General features: G+C 42.7%; 1 protein-coding gene across 1 annotated transcript in view; it reads right to left on the bottom strand.

Annotated features, from left to right (window-relative positions):
* SRD5A2 (steroid 5 alpha-reductase 2) overlaps window positions 1–13,358 on the bottom strand; it is a 30,899-nt gene extending 17,541 nt beyond the window's left edge. The window contains exon 1 of the mRNA XM_059660215.1: window positions 13,049–13,358. Coding sequence (XP_059516198.1) covers window positions 13,049–13,326 — 278 coding nt within the window. The 5' untranslated portion in view covers window positions 13,327–13,358. The remainder of the gene's footprint in view (window positions 1–13,048) is intronic.
* Between the last annotated feature and the right edge of the window lie 8,151 nt (window positions 13,359–21,509).

Genomic DNA, 21,509 nt, shown 5'->3' with positions numbered 1-21,509 from the left:
CCAATAAAAATATATTTTAAAAAAGAAAAGTAGTACCATGGGAAAAATTCAGTGTGAACTTTCCCCCAAACCTCCTGGGACAGCACTGAGATTTCAGACAGCACTGGGATTTCACCAGCTCAAAACCCCATTGCCAGCAACATTCCTACATGGAGTGGTGCCCTGAGACTGAGGCAACCTAGTCATAGTGGAGATTCCCACCTCCCCAGGGGAAGTAGGGCATTTTCCACCACCCTACAGAGAGCCAAGAAGCCAGAGTGCAAACGGAATTGAAAGACTTGCGCTTCAGCACCACCTACTGTAAAACAAAAGAAAAACTTCTTATCGACCCACTAAATAGAGAATGCCACTCAAAGGAAAAAGCAGATTTCATTCCCATAGATCAGAGATTTCATTTCATGGCACACAAAAAAGAATTACTAGAATTCTGTGGCACACCACAAAATGTACATTTTTTGCCAACTGACAAAAAAATGGGTATAATTTTGATTCATTCACAACAGAAGGCTATTGTTGTGTTGGCTGTTGTCATTTTTTTTATTTGACAACCTAAGGAAGAAGAGGTCAGTGCCCCTCACTAAATAGTCAGGTATTGCATGTTTTAAAAATTCTGTGTCATGTACTACTATCTGTAATACTTTAAACAATAAAAAAAAATTCTGTGGCATACTAGTGTGCCGTGGCACACTGTTTGTCATAGATGCCTTGTTTCCATCAAATACCATGAATAACCAAGAAAACAAAGCACCTCAGAAAGAAAATGAAAACTCCAAAAAGAAACTTAAAGACATGGAAATATGTGATTTAAATGATAGAGAATTCAAAATGAACTGCCATTTGACCCAGTGATCCCACATCTGGGAATATATCCTAAAAATCCTGAAACATCAATCAGAGAGAATATATGCACTTCTATGTTCATAGCAGTGCTATTACAATAGGTAAGATCTATAAACAGCTCAAGTGACCAGCAACAGATGAGTGGATAAAAAAGCTGTGGTATATTTACACAATGGAATACTATGCAGCTGTAAAAAAGGAAGGATCTCTTACCTTTTGAGACAGCATGAATGGACCTGGAAATTATTATGCTAAGTGAAATAAGCCAGTCAGAGAAAGACAAATATCACATGGTCTCATTTATATGTAGAATCTAATGAAAAAAATAAACTGATGAATAAAACAGGCTCAGAGACATGGAAGCATGGAACAGACTGACAGATCTAGGGGGAAGGGGGAAGGAAGGATGGGAAGAGATTAACCAAAGAAAATATATGCATTTATGCATAGCCCATGGATACAGACAATAGTGCGGTGAAGGCCTAGTAGGCTGAGATGGGAGCCTGGAGTTGGGGGGGGAAGGGGAATGGGGAACATCTGTAATACTCTCAACTATCAAAATAAATTTTTAAAAATATGATTGCTGCCCTGACAGGTTTGGCTCAGTGGATAGAGCATTGGCTTGCGGACTGAAGGTTCCCAGGTTCGATTCCAGTCAGGGGCATGTACCTTGGTTTGCAGGCACATCCCCAGTGGGGGGTGTGCAGGAGGCACCTGATCGATGTTTCTCTCTCATCAATGTTTCTAACTCTATCCCTCTCCCTTCCTCTCTGTAAAAAATCAATAAAATATATTTTAAAAAATACGATTGCTGAAAAAAAACTCAGCGAGATATAAGTAAACACATATAGGCAGTTTAATGAACTCAGAAATAAAATCAATGAACAAAAGGAGTAGTTTACCAAAGAGGTTGAAACTACAAAAGAACGAAATAGAAATCCTGGAACTGAAGAACCAAATAAGAGAGATGAACTAGTAAGCTTAAGAAATAGAGTTGACCAAATAGAGAAAAGAATTGGTGATATCAAATATAGAAATCTATAAATGACACAGGTGGAAGAAGAGAGAGACTTACAAGTAAAAAATAAGTTAAAGAACTCTACAAGTACTCTTTGACTCCAGCAGAAAGAGCAATATAAGAATGAGTAGCCCTAGCCAGCTTTGCTCAGTGGATAGAGCATCAGGAGTTCTAGATTTTCCACCTCCTCATCGGCACTTGGTATGGTCAGTCTTTTTCATGTTAGCCATTCTAGTGGTGGCATAATGCTATCCCATTGTGATCTGGTTTGCATTTTGCTAATGTCTAATAATGTTGAGCATCTTTTAATGTTCTTATTTGCCATCCATGTTTTCTTTGGTGAAATATCTGTTCATATCATGAGGTGCAGGAGCAATTTATTAGAAAAAGGAAGCTATTTTCAATAAATGTTATGGGAACAATTAGCTATCCATATGCGAAAAAAAGAACTCTGATTCATACTTCTACATAAAATTAACTCAAGATGGATCATAGACATAAACGTAAAACTTAAAACTATAAATCTTCTATAAGGAAATGGAAGAGAAAACTCTTGTGATATATTCCCAGATGTGGGATCACTGGGTCAAATGGCAGTTCATTTTGAATTCTCTGTCATTTAAATCACTTATTTCCATGTCTTTAAGTTTCTTTTTGGAGAGTTTTCAGATTAGGGAAAGATTTCTTAGATATAATACCAAAAGCACAAAAACAAATAGAAAAATTGGACTTCATCAAAACTTCTGCTTTTCATAAGACACTATTAAGAGAATGAAAAAGATGAGCCACATAGACTTGAAGAAAATATTTGCAAAGCATATATCTGGTAAAAGACCTGTATGTCAAATATATTAAAAAAAAAACAACAACAAACTTTCAAAACTCAATAAGGTTTGAAAACCTGGTACATCTACATGATGGAATACTACGCCACTATAAAAAAAGAAGGAACTTTTACCATTTGCAACAGCATGGATGGAACTGGAGAGCATTATGCTAAGCAAAATAAGCCAGTCAGAGAAAGATAAATATCACATGATCTCACTCATATGTGAGATATAATGATCAACATAATTTGATGAACAAGAATAGATCCAGAGACAAATGGCAGGGGATGGGGGGCGGGGCGGGGGTTAGAGAGCAATCAAAGGACTTGTACGCATGCATATTAGCATAACCAGTGGACATAGAGACTGGGGTGGTGGGGGCTTGCCTGGGGTGGGAATGGCTGGGTGGAGGGTGGGAGGGGCGGGTCAATTGGAGAAAAAGGAAACTTATGTAAAACTTCAGACAATAAAAATAATAATAATAATAATAAATAAATAACTCAATAAGGAAAGAAAGGACCCAATTCTCTAGTATTTAGCAGATATGTGACTTTGGGCAAATAAAGAATATTCACTGAAAGACTGAAATGAGGGCATGCACTACTGTTAAAAGAAGGCAGATATTTTGGAGATTAAATCGTTATCGGAGATAACATTGGCAAATATGTTCTCCCATGCAGTGGGCTTCCTTGTTGTTTTGTTGATGGTTTCTTTTGCTGTTCAGAAGCTTTTCATTTTAATGTAGTTCCATTTGTTTATTTTCTCTTTAGTTTCCATTGCCCTAGGAGCTGTATCGTTAAAGATATTGCTACGACAAATGTCTGCTATTTTGCTGCCTATGGCTTCTTCTAAGATTTTTATGGAAACACCAATCAGAAAGGATATGTGCACCCCTATGTTCATAGCAGCACAATTTACAATAGCTAAGATTTGTAAACAGCCTAAGTGCCCATCAGCAGATGAGTGGATTAGAAAACTGTGGTACATCTACACAATGGAATACTACGCTGCTGTAAAAAAGAAGGAATTCTTACCATGTGCAACAGCATGGATGGAACTGGAAAGCACTATGCTAAATGAAATAAGCCAGTCAATGAAAGATAAATATGACATGATCTCACTCATTTGTGGAATATAAAGAACATTAGCAACTGTTGAACAAAAATAGATACAGAGGTAAAAAAAAAAGAAAAGAAAAGAAAAGAAAAGAAAAGAAAAGAAAAGAAAAGAAAGCATGAACAGACTGTCAAAGTACATCAGGAAGGCAGGGGAGAGTTGGGGAGGTAAGAGATCAACTGAAGGACTTGTATGCATGCATATAAGCATAACCAATGGACGCAAGACACTGGGGTGGGGGTGAGGGCAAGTGCCAGGGGGTAGGGGAGCCCGGGGGGGAGGTCAATGGGGAAAAAAAGGAGACATGTGTACTACTATTTGTAATACCTTAAACAAGAAAATAAGTTTTTAAAAAATAGGGCAGATAGAGGCAGGCAATAAGTCAGAGACTATGCATAAAAATGGATTTTGGGATGTTTCATCAGATGGGAAAAATGTGAAAAGCAAATTGTCATATTTTCTTCACAGTAACTTCTAGGATCAGCCTTCACAACATAAAGTATGATAGAAAAATTCTGAAAATGTCCCAGAGCCTGATTTAAGACTTGGATAGTAGAATTGGATCTTGCGGCATAGATACAAACAATATTTGGAAATTAAAAAGAGAAGAGGAATTCAAAAATAAAGTACATGGAGGGCAATTTTCAGTCATAGGTCACCAAACAGGCCCCTTTCCTAACTGAACATCACATTCCCACCCACAAATGTGGAAATAGACCATCTTTGAGGACCAGCTCAAGTGCTTGCCCACTCACTCCCACGAACCGCAACAATCAGATAGAGTGCAGTCACTTGTGAAATAGGATTAATAATAGTGATTGTCTCGAGGACAAAAATGAAATAACCAATGTAAAACACGTAACATAATTTCTGGAACACCGAGTGCTCAATAAATATTGGTTTCCCCTTCCCTTATCCCCTTTCATAACCGCAAGGCAAATTGCACTATTGGCCTCAGTTCAGAGGGTTTTAAAGGCTCCTGGGTTGTGCATAGCAACTTTTTAAATAACTTGATGTCCCTGTTGCCATACATGGCAGGGAGTCAAAAAGCAGAATGGGGAGTTGCCAGGCCAAGTTGCCAGGCTCTGATAAAAATCAGTAAGTAGACAACTTTTGTATTCTGTCTGATAACAGAACACATTTATGCCGCCCCCAGCCCCGTCCTTCTCGCTGAGAGCTCTTCATTAAAGCATCCTTCTTGGCCTTTCCACAGTTCCTCACCCATTCCTCCCCAGGGAAGGAGAAGTGAATTACATGATTGGTAAATCTGAAAGGTACAGCTCAGCCCTTGTCTCACTCTGCTGTCTTTTCAGAACAGGCTCCACTGGGAAAAGCCTGTAGTTGTTCAGGCATGATTACTGATGAGTATTTTTGAGATACAGGTTTAGGAGGCCCACCTGACCCAAATGTAACCCACATTCTCCCCAACCAGCTTCACCACTAGTAAGGGGCCATCTGTCTCCTAGGTCTATCTCGCTGTTGATTCTGAACTTGGGTGGGGAAGAGGGATGCCATTTATTGGGCTCCCTCAAAACCCGCTTACCCATCTGCCCTCTGTTCCATGCACACTCACACCCGGACGGGCACCAGAAAGCTCAGCATGTTCAGTGGTAGACCATGGTCCCCGTCAGGTTCACGTCCCCCTCAATTTGCTTTTCCTACTTGCTCCGGGCCTCTCAGCATGAGACATTGCTGCCATCCACCTTTCACACCAGGAAGAGTGACAGACCCACAAGGATAGTTCTTCCCTGCCTTCCTCCTGGAGTATAAGCACCAGGTATTGTATTGCTTTTGTGTTTCCCATAGGACTTAGCACAGTTCTGAACATGTGAGGCTCTGATAAAGAATCAGGAGACCTATGAACTCTGCCCCTTTCTCATCACATGACTTTGTATACATTGCTTTGTCAATTTTTGTACTTCCAGGGCACTTAATCTGTCTTTTCTTTTGAACTGACATAGACTTTAAATGAACCAAAAGTCATAAGAGGGGGAAACAGGACATCTGTGATACTTTTAACAATAAAGATAATAATTTTTTTAAAAAAATCTCACAGATCTGATATAATAAAGGATGAATTCTCATTAAAATAAATAAATTTTTAAAAATGAAATGGACAAAAGTTGGTCATTTCTTCAATGTGGTAAAAGTGAATGGTCAAGATCTCTAAAGCTTGTTTCCATATTTGACAAGGACAGCTCTGTATTTGTCAGATGTGCTTATGATGTCTACCCATTTACAATGTAAACTCCTAGACTCCTACTATTTCCGACATGGGTTCAAATAAAGGACTTGGAACCCATGGATTCTCAAAAAAATCTGTTTACTACTTAATTCCAACTTAAATGTAGCAGAAATTCTTTAAAACATGCTTACTGCTTTGCTATAGAATATAACAAAATTTCATTATAGAGTCAGCAGGGCACTGAATATAAAGCTACATCATTTATGGTTTTCTTAGGAAGGGCTGGCAAAATATGGCCCACGGGCCAAATACTGCCTGTTTTTGTAAACCCAATTTTATTGGAACACAACTCTACTCATTTGTTTACAATTGTCTGTTTTGCTTTCATGCTGTAACAGCAGATTTTAGTAGTTACAACAGAAACTATATGTCTACAAAGCCTAAAATGGTTACTATTTGGCTTTTTACAAAAAAGTTTGCTGACCATCATCACTCCCTCCATTCTAAAGAACCCTCCAGTTAATCTTAATTGATCCAAATTATTCCTCGTGCATGTCCTTACCACATGATTAAATGATCACAAAATGTGGCTTATCCCGCCTGGGCCTTTCCTCCTTCTTAATCTGCAAGGGGAGAAGTGTATCCAGATGATGTCCAACGTAGGCATTAATCATCATTCCGATTCTCAGCCAGTGAGTATGCTGATTACTTCCGAATATTTGAGACACCTGCACCTCGTATGGGATTGTAGAAACACCAGGGCACATCAGGAGTTTCAAGTTCCAGGCCCCTCTCTGCCCCTGACTGACTAAACCTCTTGGCGCTTTGCTTCTATAAAATGAAGAGGCTACAGATGAGGATGACATTTCCTTAAAGGCCACCCTGTGCCGGGGTCCAACCCCAGCAGGTCCAGGGGTTCCCAAAGGCGTAGACGGAGTCGGCGAAGGAATGACACGGAGACAGCGTTCAGTTGATCAGCAGCCTAGCCAGGATCTCCAGCCAAGTTCTGGTCTGGATCTCCAGAGAGGTTCTGGTTAGGATCTCCAGCCAGGTTCTGTGTCCCTATTCTCTTGCTAGGTTCTCCAGCCAGGTTCTGTCCAGGTTCTCCAGCCAGGTTCAGTCACCAGGTTCTAGTCAGGTTCTCTTGCCAATTTCTGTAGTCAGGTTCAGTCCAGGATCTTTTGCCATGTTCTCTCGCTAGGTTCTGTATCTAGGTTCTGAGGCCAGTTTCTGTCCAAGATCTTTTGCCATGTTCTCTCCAGCGAAGTTCTTCTGTCTCTAGAGAACGTTCTGTGTAGGTTCTGTGCCTAGGTTCTGAGTGTAGGTTCTGTGTTCTTGAGTTCTGTCTCTTTCTGTCTTGTTACATCTGTATTTATACCAGTTGATTCAATCCTATCAATCTCTATTACAAAGGTTAGGGCGTTTCTTATCTCCATTCCAGGGAGTAAAGATTATGTAGCTTAAGCATGATTGTTTGTAGTGATTAACTACCCGCCTGGCACTTAGTTAAGGAGTTTCATCCCCTCCCTGACTTCAGGGAAAAATTCCTACCTGGGGAAACAACCTTTCTAGGAGAGGCATCCCCTCCCTGACTTCAGGGAAAAATTCCTACCTGGGGAAACAACCTTTCTCAGAGAGGTGACCTTGGTTAAAACACAGCACCAAGAAGGTGAGCAAACATATTAAGAAAAGTATGCCATATATGCCAGGTCCCTTGAAACAGCAAGCATGGACCGGCTCCCGGCAACCCTGGCTGCTGCGAAAGCCCAAGGAACCGCATCACACCTGGATTTACAGAGAAGGGGCTCAGGGAAGGCTTCTTGGAGGAAGTGGTGCCTGATCTGAGTCTTGAAGGATGAGGAAGAATTCACGCTGCTGGAGAATGGATTAACCGGTACAGCAAAAAGGCAGATCTAAAATAATAAAGGATGAATTCCCACTAAAATAAATAATTTTTTAAAAATAAAATGTGAAGCCATCCTTTATGTTTTGGCTGATTAGAAAATCTCATTTGTCTTAGCATCTAAACCCCAGGAACAATCCCTTTAAATTCACACTCTAATGTGTGCATTCCACTCTGCTTCTGGCTGTGCACTGTGGAAGTTCACAGTACAGTCACCTTTTTGTTATCCAAATACTAAGATCACATCCAAAGCATCAGCTGCTACAGGCATAGGACATGTGATAACCATTGCAAAGGACACCAAGGCTGCTTGGGAACATGAAGTCGATCAGAGAGTGTTGGGCGAAGGATCATGCCAGGACTGAAGTCAAGGTCAACAGGAGGTGAGATAGGTTTAACTTCAAACAATCTCGACAGTGGGATTCGGTAACATGTTTATGCAGCAGTCATTTCCATGTGATTAAACCATCCAAACATCCACAACAATAGATTCCAAGGGGAGGGCAATCATCTGAGTTGGCCTAGCTAACGCAGTCTCAGCAATAACGATGTGTAAGCGATCCCTTGCTCCCCCACAATTCTGCCTGTACTGATGTCAGAAGTAGAAATCATTCATGCATTCACAAATTTTAGTACCAACTACATGTGAGTACTTTTCTGTACACTGAAGACACAGCCATTAAAAAATGAGACAAAAATCCTTTTCCCTTTTGAAACTTACATTCTAGTATCACGCTTGTAGGGAGAAAAGTCCAGAGTTTTGACTTCTACCCAATTGGACGTAGTGCTGCTCCGAACAATCCCGGGGGATATTTTGCAAAAGAGTCTAAGCCACACCTGAGCCAGCCTTCTTCCTGAGCCCTAGTCCCTCCATCATATTCTCTGTGCCAACGCTATGCACAGGCCAGGGTAAAGCCAAGGCAGCCTGGTGCTTCTTCCTTACTGTACCATCATCAAGCCACAGGACTCCTACAGCCTCAAAGCAAAAGTGCTCACAGACTTTGAACCTCTCTGGGAGTGTTAACTGGGAATACAGTCCTAAATTCTGAAAATAATGTAGATGAAAAAATGTGCATCACAGCTTCATTTAGCCTAGCTCCTCCCCTCTACCCACATCAAAAAGAGGGAAATTGAATGTCCAACTATACATTAATGATAGGTAAATTATCATGCTTACATGAGATAAAATCACAAGCCGCCATTTAGATGATATCTCCAAAGACTCCATAATGTGTGAAAATACTTAGTATAAAATTTTAGGTAGTCAGGCAGGAAAAAAGCCCATATACATATATGTTCAATATAACCAGTGTAAATATAACAAGCGTAAAATTCTGCTGAGAAAAATAAAAGCCTTGACTGCTAGTCAAGATGGCGGCGTAAGTAAAAGTCTGTGTTTGCCTCTCCCACAATCACATCAAATTTACAACTAAATTATAGAACAACCATCGCTGAGAACCACCCAAAGACCAGCTGAAGTCCTATAACTAAGGATGTAAAGAAGAAACCACAATGAGACTGGTAGTAGGGGCAGAGAATGGACAGGCAGGTTCTACATGCATGGTGTGGCGAGTAAGAATCAGGAGAGATATCTTGGTTGCAGAGCTCCCCCATAAGGAGTAAGGGGTCCCAGCACCATACTAGGCTCTCCAGCCCCAAGAACCAGTACCAGGAAGAGGAGTCCCTGCAACATGCAGAATCTCAAAACAAAGTAAACAGAACAAAAACAAACTCATTGATACAGAAAACAAATTGATAGTCACCAGATGGGACAGGGGTTAGGGAGCTGGGTGAAAAAAGTGAAGGGATTAAGAAGTACAAAACTGATAGTTACAAAATAGTCCTGGGAATATAAATACAGCATAGGGAATATAGTCAATGATATTGTCATAACTGTATACAGTGCCAGGTGGTTTTAGATTTATGGGGGGATCACTTCATAAGTTATATAAATATTTGTACATTAATACTGTACATGTGAAATTTATATAATATTGAATGACAATTATAACTGAAAGATAAAATAAATACGTTTTTTTAAAAGGTGAAAGGGATTAAGAAGTACAAATTGCCAGTTATAAAAATAATCCCAGAGATACAAAGTACAATGTAAGGAATATAATCAATACTATTGTTAACTATGAATAGTGTCAGGTGAATACTAGACTGATCTGAGTGATTGCTTTGTAAGATATAAATGTCTAATCACTATGCTGTATGTCTGAAACTGATATATTGTATGTCAACTGTAATTGAAAAATCAATTTTAAAAAAAGACAAGCCTTGCTCTGCCGATATGGCTCAGTGGCTGAGCGTTGACCCAAGAACCAGGAGGTCATGGTTCAATCCCAGTGCAGGGCATGCAGGAAGCAGCTGGTCAACGATTCTCTCTCATCATTGATGTTTCTGTCTCTTTCTCTCCCTCTCCCTTCCTCTCTGAAATCAATAAAAATACATTTGGAGGGAAAAAAAAAAAGCCTTGATGGAAATGCTTCCAAACTAACCATTGATAAACAGGTGTTGAAATTATGGATGTTTTTCTACTTTATGTAGTTTTCATTTTTTCTTTAGTGAACAGTCATTATTTTATAATTTTAAAAAATTAAAACTCAATAGAGTTTTTTAAAGGCAAGGATGAGGCAGCAAGTACAAATATAAAATAGTTTATCACAGTAGCTAAGAACCTGAATTCTGGATTCAAACTCTCTGGGTCAGACCCTGGCTCCCAAGTTGCTGTATGAACTTTGCTTGCCTCGGTTTTCCACCTGCAAAAATAAGGGTGCTGTTGGTGCCTACCTAAATGGGTTAACATGAGGATTAGTAGATAAAACATGTAGCGTGTTCGGCACAGAACAGAACACTTTGTAAACACTCAAAATGATAACAGATCTAATACAACAGAGGCTTCAAAGACAGAGCTCACACAGGGGGAAGGTGAGCAAACATTACATCTTCATGTCTCAGGGACAACTAAGTCAGAGTTTCTTTCAGTGGACAGCTGCCCCTCAGGCAGAATCAATACCCAAATCCTTTACTTAGATTTTAAATTTTCCCCTGAAGAAGATGTAGAATATGTTGACATTCATTTTATGGGTAATTACCTCCTTGTGTGTTTTTTCATGTGCCGGCCATAATTCATTGTACAAAGTGCCTCTCGGTTTTAAAAACAAGTCTAAAAATTAGGTTAATGAAATTTTCAGAAAACACTAATCATTACTCTAATATAAAATGATCTCATAAAATATTGTGTATGATGCTAACGGATCATACACAATATGATCCGTTTAAATAAATCTTTAAATAAATTTGAAGATAAAAGTAATTGTCTGATAGAATCATATTTTTCTGTCAAATGTCTGTTCCAAAAAGAGTGAAATCAAAAGCTGGTCTCTTATACCCTACACCAGCGGTTCTCAACCTGTGGGTCGTGACCCCTTTGGGGTCGAACGACCCTTTCACAGGGGTCGCCTAAATACATCCTGCATATCAGATATTTACATCATGATTCATAACAGTAGCAAAATTACAATTATGAAGTAGCAACGAAAATAATTTTATGGTTGGGGTCACCACAACATGAGGAACTGTATTAAAGGGTCATGGCATTAGGAAGGTTGAGAACCAACATCCCTACTACACCCAACATCCCTCTTTCTGTACAAATTAAAATACCTAAATCTGGGTAAAATAAAGTGGTTAATAACTAGACCTTCACTTTGCTCCCAAATACTTGTGGAAAGGACACCCATTTCTGAAATTGTGGTTCTTATCGCTTGCCAACATTTCTTTCTAAACGAATGAGAATGCAGCTAAGATTGCATAAATATTAAACCTTGACCAATAAAAAAGATCCAGGGGTAAGAAACGATTATAAGGGAAAACAAGTTGAAATGAGTTTCTCTACATTTCCTCCTCCTGAAATGGAGCATCACTTTTGCCTTATAGGAGAGAGAGGATTATGCCTCTCAGCTTCCAGAGACATTCTTTACCCTGATTTCTAATCTAGATTTCCTTGACCTTTGCATCCTAGAAATTCTCCACTCAAATATAAGGCTGTGCTTCTACTCAAATTCCTGGCCTGGTTTGGCAACCTTTCTCTGTCCATGGACTCTGTTTTCTCCATGCATGGAGTCTCTGCCTACTTACCATGGTGAAAGGTCTTGAACCATCGAGTTGCTCGGGCTTACATTTGGATCTGGCTGGGCAAAAGCTGTATCATCTCCATTCAGTCCCTTCATCTTACTCAGCCTCACTTTCTTTGTCTATAAATGCATATCTTGCAGGGTTACAATGGGGTTAGAGGAGACAATAGATGCTACATGATTGGGCAATGGTAGGCAACTTGATCGAGTGTTCCCCCCTTCCCCTGTGTCCTTTTAGGGGGTTGGCAGTTATTTGGGTCCTAAAAGCCGCTAGTTTCTTCCCTGTCTCTCCTTAGCAGACCAGCAGGCAAAGTTCTTCTGAACTTGGGGTTTTTAATTTAGAAGAACATTTGAGCTCTACGTTCACTCTGACCTACTCATACTTATGCCCCGCGGGAAACGGAAAGGCAGATTAGCTGGTGGGGGAGGCGGTCCGGTCCCTCTTGGGTGAAGCATGGAAAGTGGGGCTCTCGCTCAGGCCAGTGGGTTCCCATCCGTTTTCTTTCCCGCCATTGAAGTCCGGATCTGGCTCTGCCCACCTCCCTCCTCAGACCCACAAAGATTAAGTTGATCGATCCCTCTGAGCTGTTTCCTTCTGGGGGTGCCAACAGTTAGAGTCTCTCAAGACCCCTGTAGCAGCCCGCCCGTCCTGCAAAGGAAAGGTGAGAAAAGAAAGAAAAGGAGGGGTCGGGGACAGGGGACCTAGCGGAGTTGGAAAGGGAATGGTCCAGCTCTGCCCAGACGGGAGTTCCCCGGCTCCCCTCCCACCCCCTGCAACCTCCTTCCCCGGAGCAGCCAGAGGATTGGGACGGAACCGAGACGAGTGCGACCGCTTCTCCACTCGCCTGTGTCCGGCTGGCAGCCCCGGCCCTACAGGTGCCCCCTCCCCGCCAGCCAGGCTCTGCGCTCCCCGCCGCCGCCCGCGCCGCCCCTCGGTCCCAGGTGAGCGCTGCGCTGTGCGCCTGGACGTGGAGGGACCGGCCTTGCACCGCCCGCCCCACCCGCGGGAAACGCTACCTGTGGAAGTAATGTGCGCAAAAGAGGCCCAGAAGCACCGTCGCAGGCGGACCCAAGAGGGCGCGGGACTGCCTGGCGAGCATCGCCACAGGGAGTGCCAAGGAGGGCAGCTCCTGCAGGAACCAGGCGGCGCCTGCGGGCAGGTGGGGAGCCGCGGCCAGGCTCCCCGTGTACTTCCCATAGCAGGAGGGCTCCCTCACGTACAGCACCAGCGCCCCCAAGGCCGCCAACGCGGCGCTGCCGGCCAGCACCGGGCTCTGCTGGCAGTGCGCGGGCATCGTGCGCGCTCCCCGTCCGCGCTCCCCGCCAGTGGTCGCCGCCGGCGCCGGGAGAGCGAGGCCCCCGCCGCCCCTTTATGGAGCGGAGACGCCACGCTGCGTCCGCCCCTTCAGCTGGGGCCCCGGCACCCCGCCCTCCACCCTGCCTCCCACCTGGGCGCGGCCAGCCGAGCCGGTCTCTGCTCGGCAGCAGCGCCCCTGCCGCGGGGCTGGCGCTCCGGGAGGCGGCCGGGGTGGGAGGCAGGACCACTGCTTGTCCTGGGGCCAAAACCTGTCCTGGGGCCGCGGCTGTGACTAGCCCGGGCCCGCGCCGCGGCTGTGACTAGCCCGGGCCCGCGCCTCCACCCCCGCGGCCTCTCTCTTCCTCGCCCGCCGCGGGTCTCCCCCTTAGACTTGCTCAGAAACGATACAGCGGGCACGTTCTCCCGCGCCCCCACCCCTCTGTGCGCACCTGCGCGCGGTAGCCACGCAGTCCCTACCCTCGAACCACCCCGAGCCAGGGTGTCCCAGCCCTTCTGGTTCCCTGCGCCCCTCCACTGCCCGCCTCTCCCACTCACCCCTGCCTCCTCCTTTCCGCGCCGGCCCCACACCCGGCACTTCCCGCGGCTGCAGCACCCGGCTCTGCTGGCAGTGGGCGAGCACTGAGCATCGTTCTGAGTTGGACGTTGACCTCCTTCGCCACTCTCAGCATCAGTGCCCCCTCTATGCCACCACGCCCGCCGTCAGGTACCAACCTCTCCCAGACCCAGTTTCTCCTTGGGTTTTCTCTGGAGCCCCCGGTGCGCCCCTGGACCCCTGGAGCTGGCCAGGTTCAGGCAACATCTGGGGCTTCTCCCATAGAGGCGCCCTCTTCCAGGTCCTCCAGCGGATGAGTCGGGTCCCATACGGTGATACCGCGAGCCGCTCTAAATATCCAGACGCAGGTTCTTTCTCTTCCTTCTATTTGCGGCCTTCTCTCGTCCTCCACCCCGTCGTTCTCCAACTTCGTTCATTACCTATTTCCTCTTCCCTTCTCTGATTCAGCATCCAGACTCCCTTGGCTGCCCTCCTGTTTTATGCCACCTTTCCTCTCATCCTTTCTTTGGCCTAGCTTCCCTCCTGCTGGGCTGGCCTCTTCCCACCCACTATTGTACAACTTTTTGTCCCACCTTTTTTGATTATTTGATCCCTATTAATTTTCTCCTGTGGTCCCTATGTCAGGCAGAGAGAGAGAGAGAGAGAGAGAGAGAGAGAGAGAGAGAGAGAGAGAGAGGACGTTGAGCTCCTTCGCCACTCTCAGCATCAGTGCCCCCTCTATACCCTCCCTCTCCCTTTCTTGGGTGCTGCAACTCATTGCCTCTCAGAAGCATCACCCTGTGTTTCCTCATCCACTCCTGCCCTGTTGCACTAGCTGTTGCAATGAAAGGCACACGGTCCCATCTGCCCAGTTTGGGAGTTTCTAATTCCTGGGACATGTGATACATGATGACACTTTAGTGCTACAGGGCACCCTCTGCTTGTTGACCAAGAGGTACTTATCACCTCCCTGTTAGGTAATACATTAAATAGTAATCATAGTACTTCCGTTGTCAATTGCTTACCGTGTAAGAATCACCCATGCTGACTGAAGCGCTTTGCACGGAGTAATGAGGTGTTGGCTCTCACAGCTCCTTGGAGCGGTTTCTGCACTGGCTTTCCAGTGCAGACCCAGTCCCAGCTTCCTCAGTGACTACCTGCTAGCTGAGGACACCCAAGTCTAGATGTCCAGCAAAGACCTGAGCTTCTGATCTGCATTTCCTCCTTGCTGAACAACTCCACTTGCATGTCTTTCAAGATGTCAAGTTCAACCCTACCCAAAGCTGAACCAATGTATCTTCTCCTCTATGCCCCATCCATACCCAGATCCTCCCTCTGCCATTCCTGGTTGTTACATGTCTGTTCGCAGTAGCTATAGCCTCCCTGGGAAGCTGGCACGTAGACACAGAAAACCATAGATTTCTTAATGCCACACAGTATCAAGAGAATAAGCAACATGACGTTTCAAACACAGCTCAGGGGAGAATTTTTTTAAATGAAATTTCTTCTGTCTCAATTCCCTCCTCTCCATTTTTCCAACTTTGGCCTTCATTGATTTTTTTCACTACTGTACCAGTTAGCTTTTGCAGCATAATAAACTACCCTAGAAATCAGTGGCTTAACAAAACCAATTATCTTCACTTTATGCATCTGTGAGTCAGGTGGGGGTCAGCTGACCTAGGCTGGGTTTGGCTGATCTTGACTGTGCTCATTCATTCATCTGTGGAGCAACTGAGAGCCCTGCTCCAGGCTGGGTTTAGATGGGGAACTTTTGCTGAGGCAGCTCTATTCCACATGGCTCTCATGCTAGGATGAGTGACCTAGCCCCAACATATCTTCATAATTTCAATAACAGAAGCACAAGAGTACAAGAAACACACAAGACTTCTTGAGAGTCAGGCCAAGAACTAGTACACTCTTACCTCCTATTCATTCTATTGTCTACGTCAAATCACATGTTGGATTCCAGGGTCAGAGTGAGAGAGAATTGCAAAGTTATATGGCAAAAGACAGGGATTCAGGAAGAGATAAAAGATTTGAACCAATAATGCAACTGTTCAGTATTACATACATATATACATACAGAAAGTATCCAAATTGTAATATACTGCTTGATTGATTTGCACAAACTGAACACATTGTTGTAACTAGCACTTAGGTCAAGAAACAGATTATTAGTGTAACAAAAGCTCCCTCCTGCCTCCTTATATCTCCTCCCAGAGTAATCACTACTCTGACTTCTAACACCATAATTCCATTATGCCAGCTTTTTTAAATTTTATTTTTCAATTACAGTTGACATTCAAAATTATTTTTATATTAATTTCAAGTGTAAAGCATAGTGGTTAGACAATAAGGTAATCTGCATAGTGAGCATCCCAACATTTAAAGTTTGAACTTTTTATAAATGTAATCATATAGTATTTACTCTTTGTGCATGTGGTTAATGGTACCCGAGATTTGTTTTAATCAGGCATGGTGAGATATGCAGACATAGAAATGACTGTCATGAATGAAGTTTATACTCACAGATCCCTAAAAACAGGAGGCATAGCATGCCACACAAAATCCCTTGGGGAAGAACCAGGGTAAGTCAGAAGGCAGAGGGAATGAAGGAAAACGCGGACAGCAGCTTTTATGGTGGTTTCTACAGGAAGGAATGGACACGGCCGGGTAAACATGCTTAGGATTTTCTCATTTAACGGCCTCGTTTGAATAATTTCAGTGTGCTTTTGGCTTTAGGGACTATCTCTCATTTTTTGGTACATGTCTGTGGGGGGATTAGAACAGGTGAATAATGGTCCAGAGTGAGCTTGATGTAAGAGGTGGTTGATAGAGAGAGAGAGAGAGAGAGAGAGAGAGAGAGAGAGAGAGAGAGAGAGAGAGAGAGAGAAGGAAGGAAGGAAGGAAGGAAGGAAGGAAGGAAGGAAGGAAGGAAGGAAGGAAGGAAGGAAGGAAGGAAGGAAAAGAAATAAATTAAGACAGAAAGGTCACCTGGGAAATAGTGATCCCAGAAGGTCGTATTATTCTGGGAGGAATTTTTAGAGTGAAGGTATCCTTCCTAAGAAAACATCAAATCAATGCCCCAAAAGGATGAAAGTGATTCTCAAGTAATTTAACTAAACCCAACCCTCTTGAAAGGAAGAGGTAACCTTCATAATATCCAACATCCATCTTATAGATCCAAGAATATTGACAAACACCAAGCAAAATGAACACACACAACCAAATCATACCAAGGTATATCATAATCAAATTGTTAAACATGTTGCATTGACTTCTGAGACCAACTATGGTAGTCAAAACAACTTTCACAAGTTTAGGACACAGTCCTGCACAAGACTGCCCTCACTTTGGACACCAGCAAATTCAGGGGTCTTCAGACCACACACACTTGGGGGTTACCACTACCCTTCAGGTTCAATAATTAAAAGTTCAATAGAACAACTCACAGAACTCAGGAAAGCACTGTTTTTCCTGATTATGATTACAGTGTTAGTCAGCAAAAAAAATCAAAACCAATCAAAAAAGAAAAGATGCATAAGATGAGGTCTTAGAGGGTTCCGAACATGAAGCTTCCTTGTCCTCTCCCCATGGAGTCAGGATCCACTACCTTCCCAGCACATCATGTGTGACAATATGCAGTGTATTGTCTACCAGTAAAGCTCACCCAGTCTTCCAGAGTTTTTATTAAGTTTTCATTATGTAAGCACAATTGGTTGAATAATTGGCCATGTGGTTGAACTCAATCTCCAGCCTCATTCTGCTCCCCAGAGGTCAGGTTGGTATCACTGAGTCAAAGCCCCAATCTCTAATTACATAATTTGTCATTCCAGCATAGCAAGCCCCATTCTAGGTCATCTGAGTTAGTATAAACTATCAGAGGCCCCATGAATAGCAAAAGACACTCCTATCACTCAAGACTTTCTAAGAATTTAGAGCAACTTCACAGGAAGTGAGGACAAGGCCAGCCACTTTTTTCACTTAAGAGTTTAGAGGTTATCCTCTAAGAAGCTGGGACAAAGACCAGACTTCTCTTTGGCTAAAGTTAATTATTCACTACACACATATCAAGAAGCAGAAAAAAATGTGACACATAACCAAGAGAAAAATAAATCAATAGAAACAGACCTAGAAATGACAGAGGTGATATATTAACAAATACTCTAAAATGCTTATTTTAAGTATGCTCGATATGCTTAAGGATTAAAACATGAACATAAGAAAAATGGAAGGTATAAAAAATGTAACCTCTAACAAGGAAAGAAGTTTTAAATGAAAAATTCACTGGCTTTTTAGCAACGGGTTTGCTGCCAGAACACAGATGTTGTGAACAACACCACTAAAAGGCCACCATCGTCATCATTGGACACACAGATTCCAGAAAGTCTACCACTACTGGCCATCTGATCTGCAAATGGGGTTGGATTGACAAAAATCAAAATCAAAAATCAAAAAAAATTGAGAAGGAGGTGTTGAGTTAGGGAAGGGCTTCTTTAAGTATTCCTGGATCTTGGATAAACTGAAAGCTAAAAGTGAGTGTGGTATTAACATTGATACCTCCCTGTGGAAATTCAAGACCAGCAAGTATTATGTGAACATCACTGATACCCAGGACACAGGAACTTCATCAAAAACATGATTACAGGCACATCTCTGAGCTCTAGTTCTGGGGCAGCAGCTTGAAAGATGCCAGGGACATAGGGAGAGAAACTGAATTGTCTGGCTTTGGGACAAGGGCTAAAGGGGCAGCTTTCTCTCAGACAAAAGTTCTGGCAAAGGCCATTGTTCTTTTGCTCAGCCCTCCCCATACACAGCCAGCAGACAGGTGCCATATCTGAGTCTCCATCAACCTGATTAACACTGTTTGCCACGCCCTGGTAATTCCCTGAGACTCCATCCCTTCCAACTTGTGAGCCCACCGAAGCCACTTCCAATGACTTCTTCCATATAAATGGCACATCTTGGCTCATTCTGCGGACATTCCTAAAATCTCTCTAAAGTTCACAACCCTACACAAGCAGCATCTTGCCTCAGCGTGCCATGTAACTCTTGCTAAGTGACCCCTCGCCTGGCACTAGTGGCAGCCAGCCTTGGTTCACAGCTTGGCCTCTCCGAGGCACCTCCAAGCCCAGCCAAATAACAGCCATCTGTAGGTCACTCTATAGGTCACGCCAAGTGGCCCTGGGCAGGGCACAGGTGGAAGCTGACCTTGGCCTATACCTCCTGGGAGCCCCAACGCCAGTGCACACCGTGAACAACTTCAGACCATGCCCGAGCACTACGCAATCACCTCCACAAGTGACGCAGAGTTCAAAACAATAATAGGTTTGCTCAGAGAACTTAGGGAGAAACTCAACAGCATCAAAAAAGACATGGAAACCATTTAAAAAGTCAGAAATGAATAATACAATAACTAAAATGAAGAATACATTATAGGGAACTAACAGTAGATTAGAAGAAATAGAAGATCAAATCAGCAATTTGGAAGATAAGATAGCAGAAAACATCTTATCAGAACAACAAACAGAAAAAAGAATACAAAAAATAAAGATAGTTTAAGGGGCCTCTGGGACAAAAACAAATGTACCAGGAGGTACATTTGGTGCCGGAAAGAGAAGGGGAAAGAGCAAGAAATTGAAAACCTATTTGAAAAAAAATAATGACAGAAAACTTCCCTACTTGGGAAAAGGAATAGACATACGAGTTCAGGAAGAGCAGAGAATCCAAAACACAAAGAGGCCCACACCAAGACACGTCACAATTTAATATCAAAGGTTAAAGTCACATAGAGAATCTTAAAAAAACAAGAGAAGAACAGTTAGTTCCTACAAGGGAATTCCCATAAGACTGTCAGTTGATTTCTCAAGAAAAACTTTGCAGGCCAGAAAGGATTGGCAAGAAATATTCAAAATGGTGAAAAGCAGGAACCTACAACCGAGCTATCATTTAGAATCAAAGGACAGAAAAAGAGCTTCCCAGATAAGAAAAAGCTAAAGGAGTTTATCAACACCAAACCGGTATTGCAAGAAATGTTAAAGGGACTTAAAGAAGAAGGAAAAAAAAGATTTAAAATATGAATAATAAAATGGCAATAAGTACATATCTATTAACAATTACCTTAAATGCAAATGGATTAGAACACTAATTTGAAAGAATATATGCACCCATATGTTCACTGTAGCATTATTTAACAAAAGCCAATATATGGAAGCCATCCAAGCGCCTATAATAGACCAGTGGATAAAAAAGCTGTCATACACATAGACAATGGAATATTGCGTGGCCATAAAAAAGAACGAAATCTTACCATTTGTGACAGCACCAATGGACCTAGAGGTTTATGCTACTAGGTGCACCGGTTAATAATGGCGGATTTTGTAATCAAAGAAAACTCGATAATTTCAAGAGAGACATCAAAAGTGCTTTATTCAACGTAATGTCCATTGCTAGCTACACATTTCCCTCATCTTTCAGGTAATTTGTGGATACCGTCCCAATAGAACTTTCCTTGTTTTGAGGCAAACCATTCAGAGACCAAATTTTCCACTTCTTCATATGTTTTGAAGTGCTGCTCAGAACGTGCATGTGCCATTGATCGGAACAAGTGGTAATCTGAAGGAGCAAGGTCTGATGAATACGGCGGGTGGGTTAATACTTCCCAGGCAAGATCTTTTAATGTGTATTTAACTGGTTTTGAAGTGGTGTGATGGTGTGTCATCGTGAAGCAAAATTACTTTGCCATGTCTTCTGGCACATTCTGGGCATTTCACAATCAAAGTGTGGTTCAAATTGATTATTTGTTGTCGGTAGCAGTCCAGTAATAACAGTTTTCAGCTGGTTTTAGAAGCTCATAATACACCACACCTTCCTGATCCCACCAAACGCAGAGCATTGTCTTCTTTCTGAAGCGATTTGACCTTGCAGTCGATATTGATGGTTGACCTGGATCAAACCCATGATTTTTTATAGGTCACTCTATAGCTCACGCCAAGTGGCCCCTGGGCAGGGCACAGGTGGAAGCTGACCTTGGCCTGTACCTCCTGGGAGCCCCAACGCCAGTGCACACCGTGAACAACTTCAGACCATTGCCCGAGCACTATGCAATCACCTCCACAAGTGACGCAGAGTTCAAAAACAATAATAGGTTTGCTCAGAGAACTTAGGGAGAAACTCAAACAGCATAAAAAAAAGACATGGAAAGCATTTAAAAAGTCAGAAATGGAATAATACAATACAATGGGATTCTCAAAATAAATCTATTTTCATCACCAGTCACAATTCAATGCAAAAAAAAGGACTTTCTCTCGTGCCGTTGAAGCAACATTTTACTGATGACTTTTTGGTTTTCCATTTGTCTTTCATTCAGTTGATGTGGCACCCATTTTCCTTCCTTTAAAATCTTTCCCATTGCTTATAAATGATCAGAAATTGCTGAGCAATGTTTTAATCTTTCTGCAAGTTGTTTTTTGAGTTTGACATGCATCTTCAATCCAATAATGCTTGTAATTGTTTGTTCTTCAAATTTTTTCGGTTGACCTGGACGTTCTTTGTCTTTCATATCGAAATCACTTTAAAAGCATTTAAACCAGCGTTCACAAGTATCTTGAGATGGAGCATGTTCACCA

The sequence above is a fragment of the Myotis daubentonii genome, chromosome 12 (assembly GCF_963259705.1).
Source record: "Myotis daubentonii chromosome 12, mMyoDau2.1, whole genome shotgun sequence".
In the NCBI taxonomy this organism is placed as follows: domain Eukaryota; kingdom Metazoa; phylum Chordata; class Mammalia; order Chiroptera; family Vespertilionidae; genus Myotis; species Myotis daubentonii.
The sequence above is the reverse complement of the archived record's forward strand: the minus strand, read 5'-3'. Positions and strand labels throughout refer to the sequence as shown.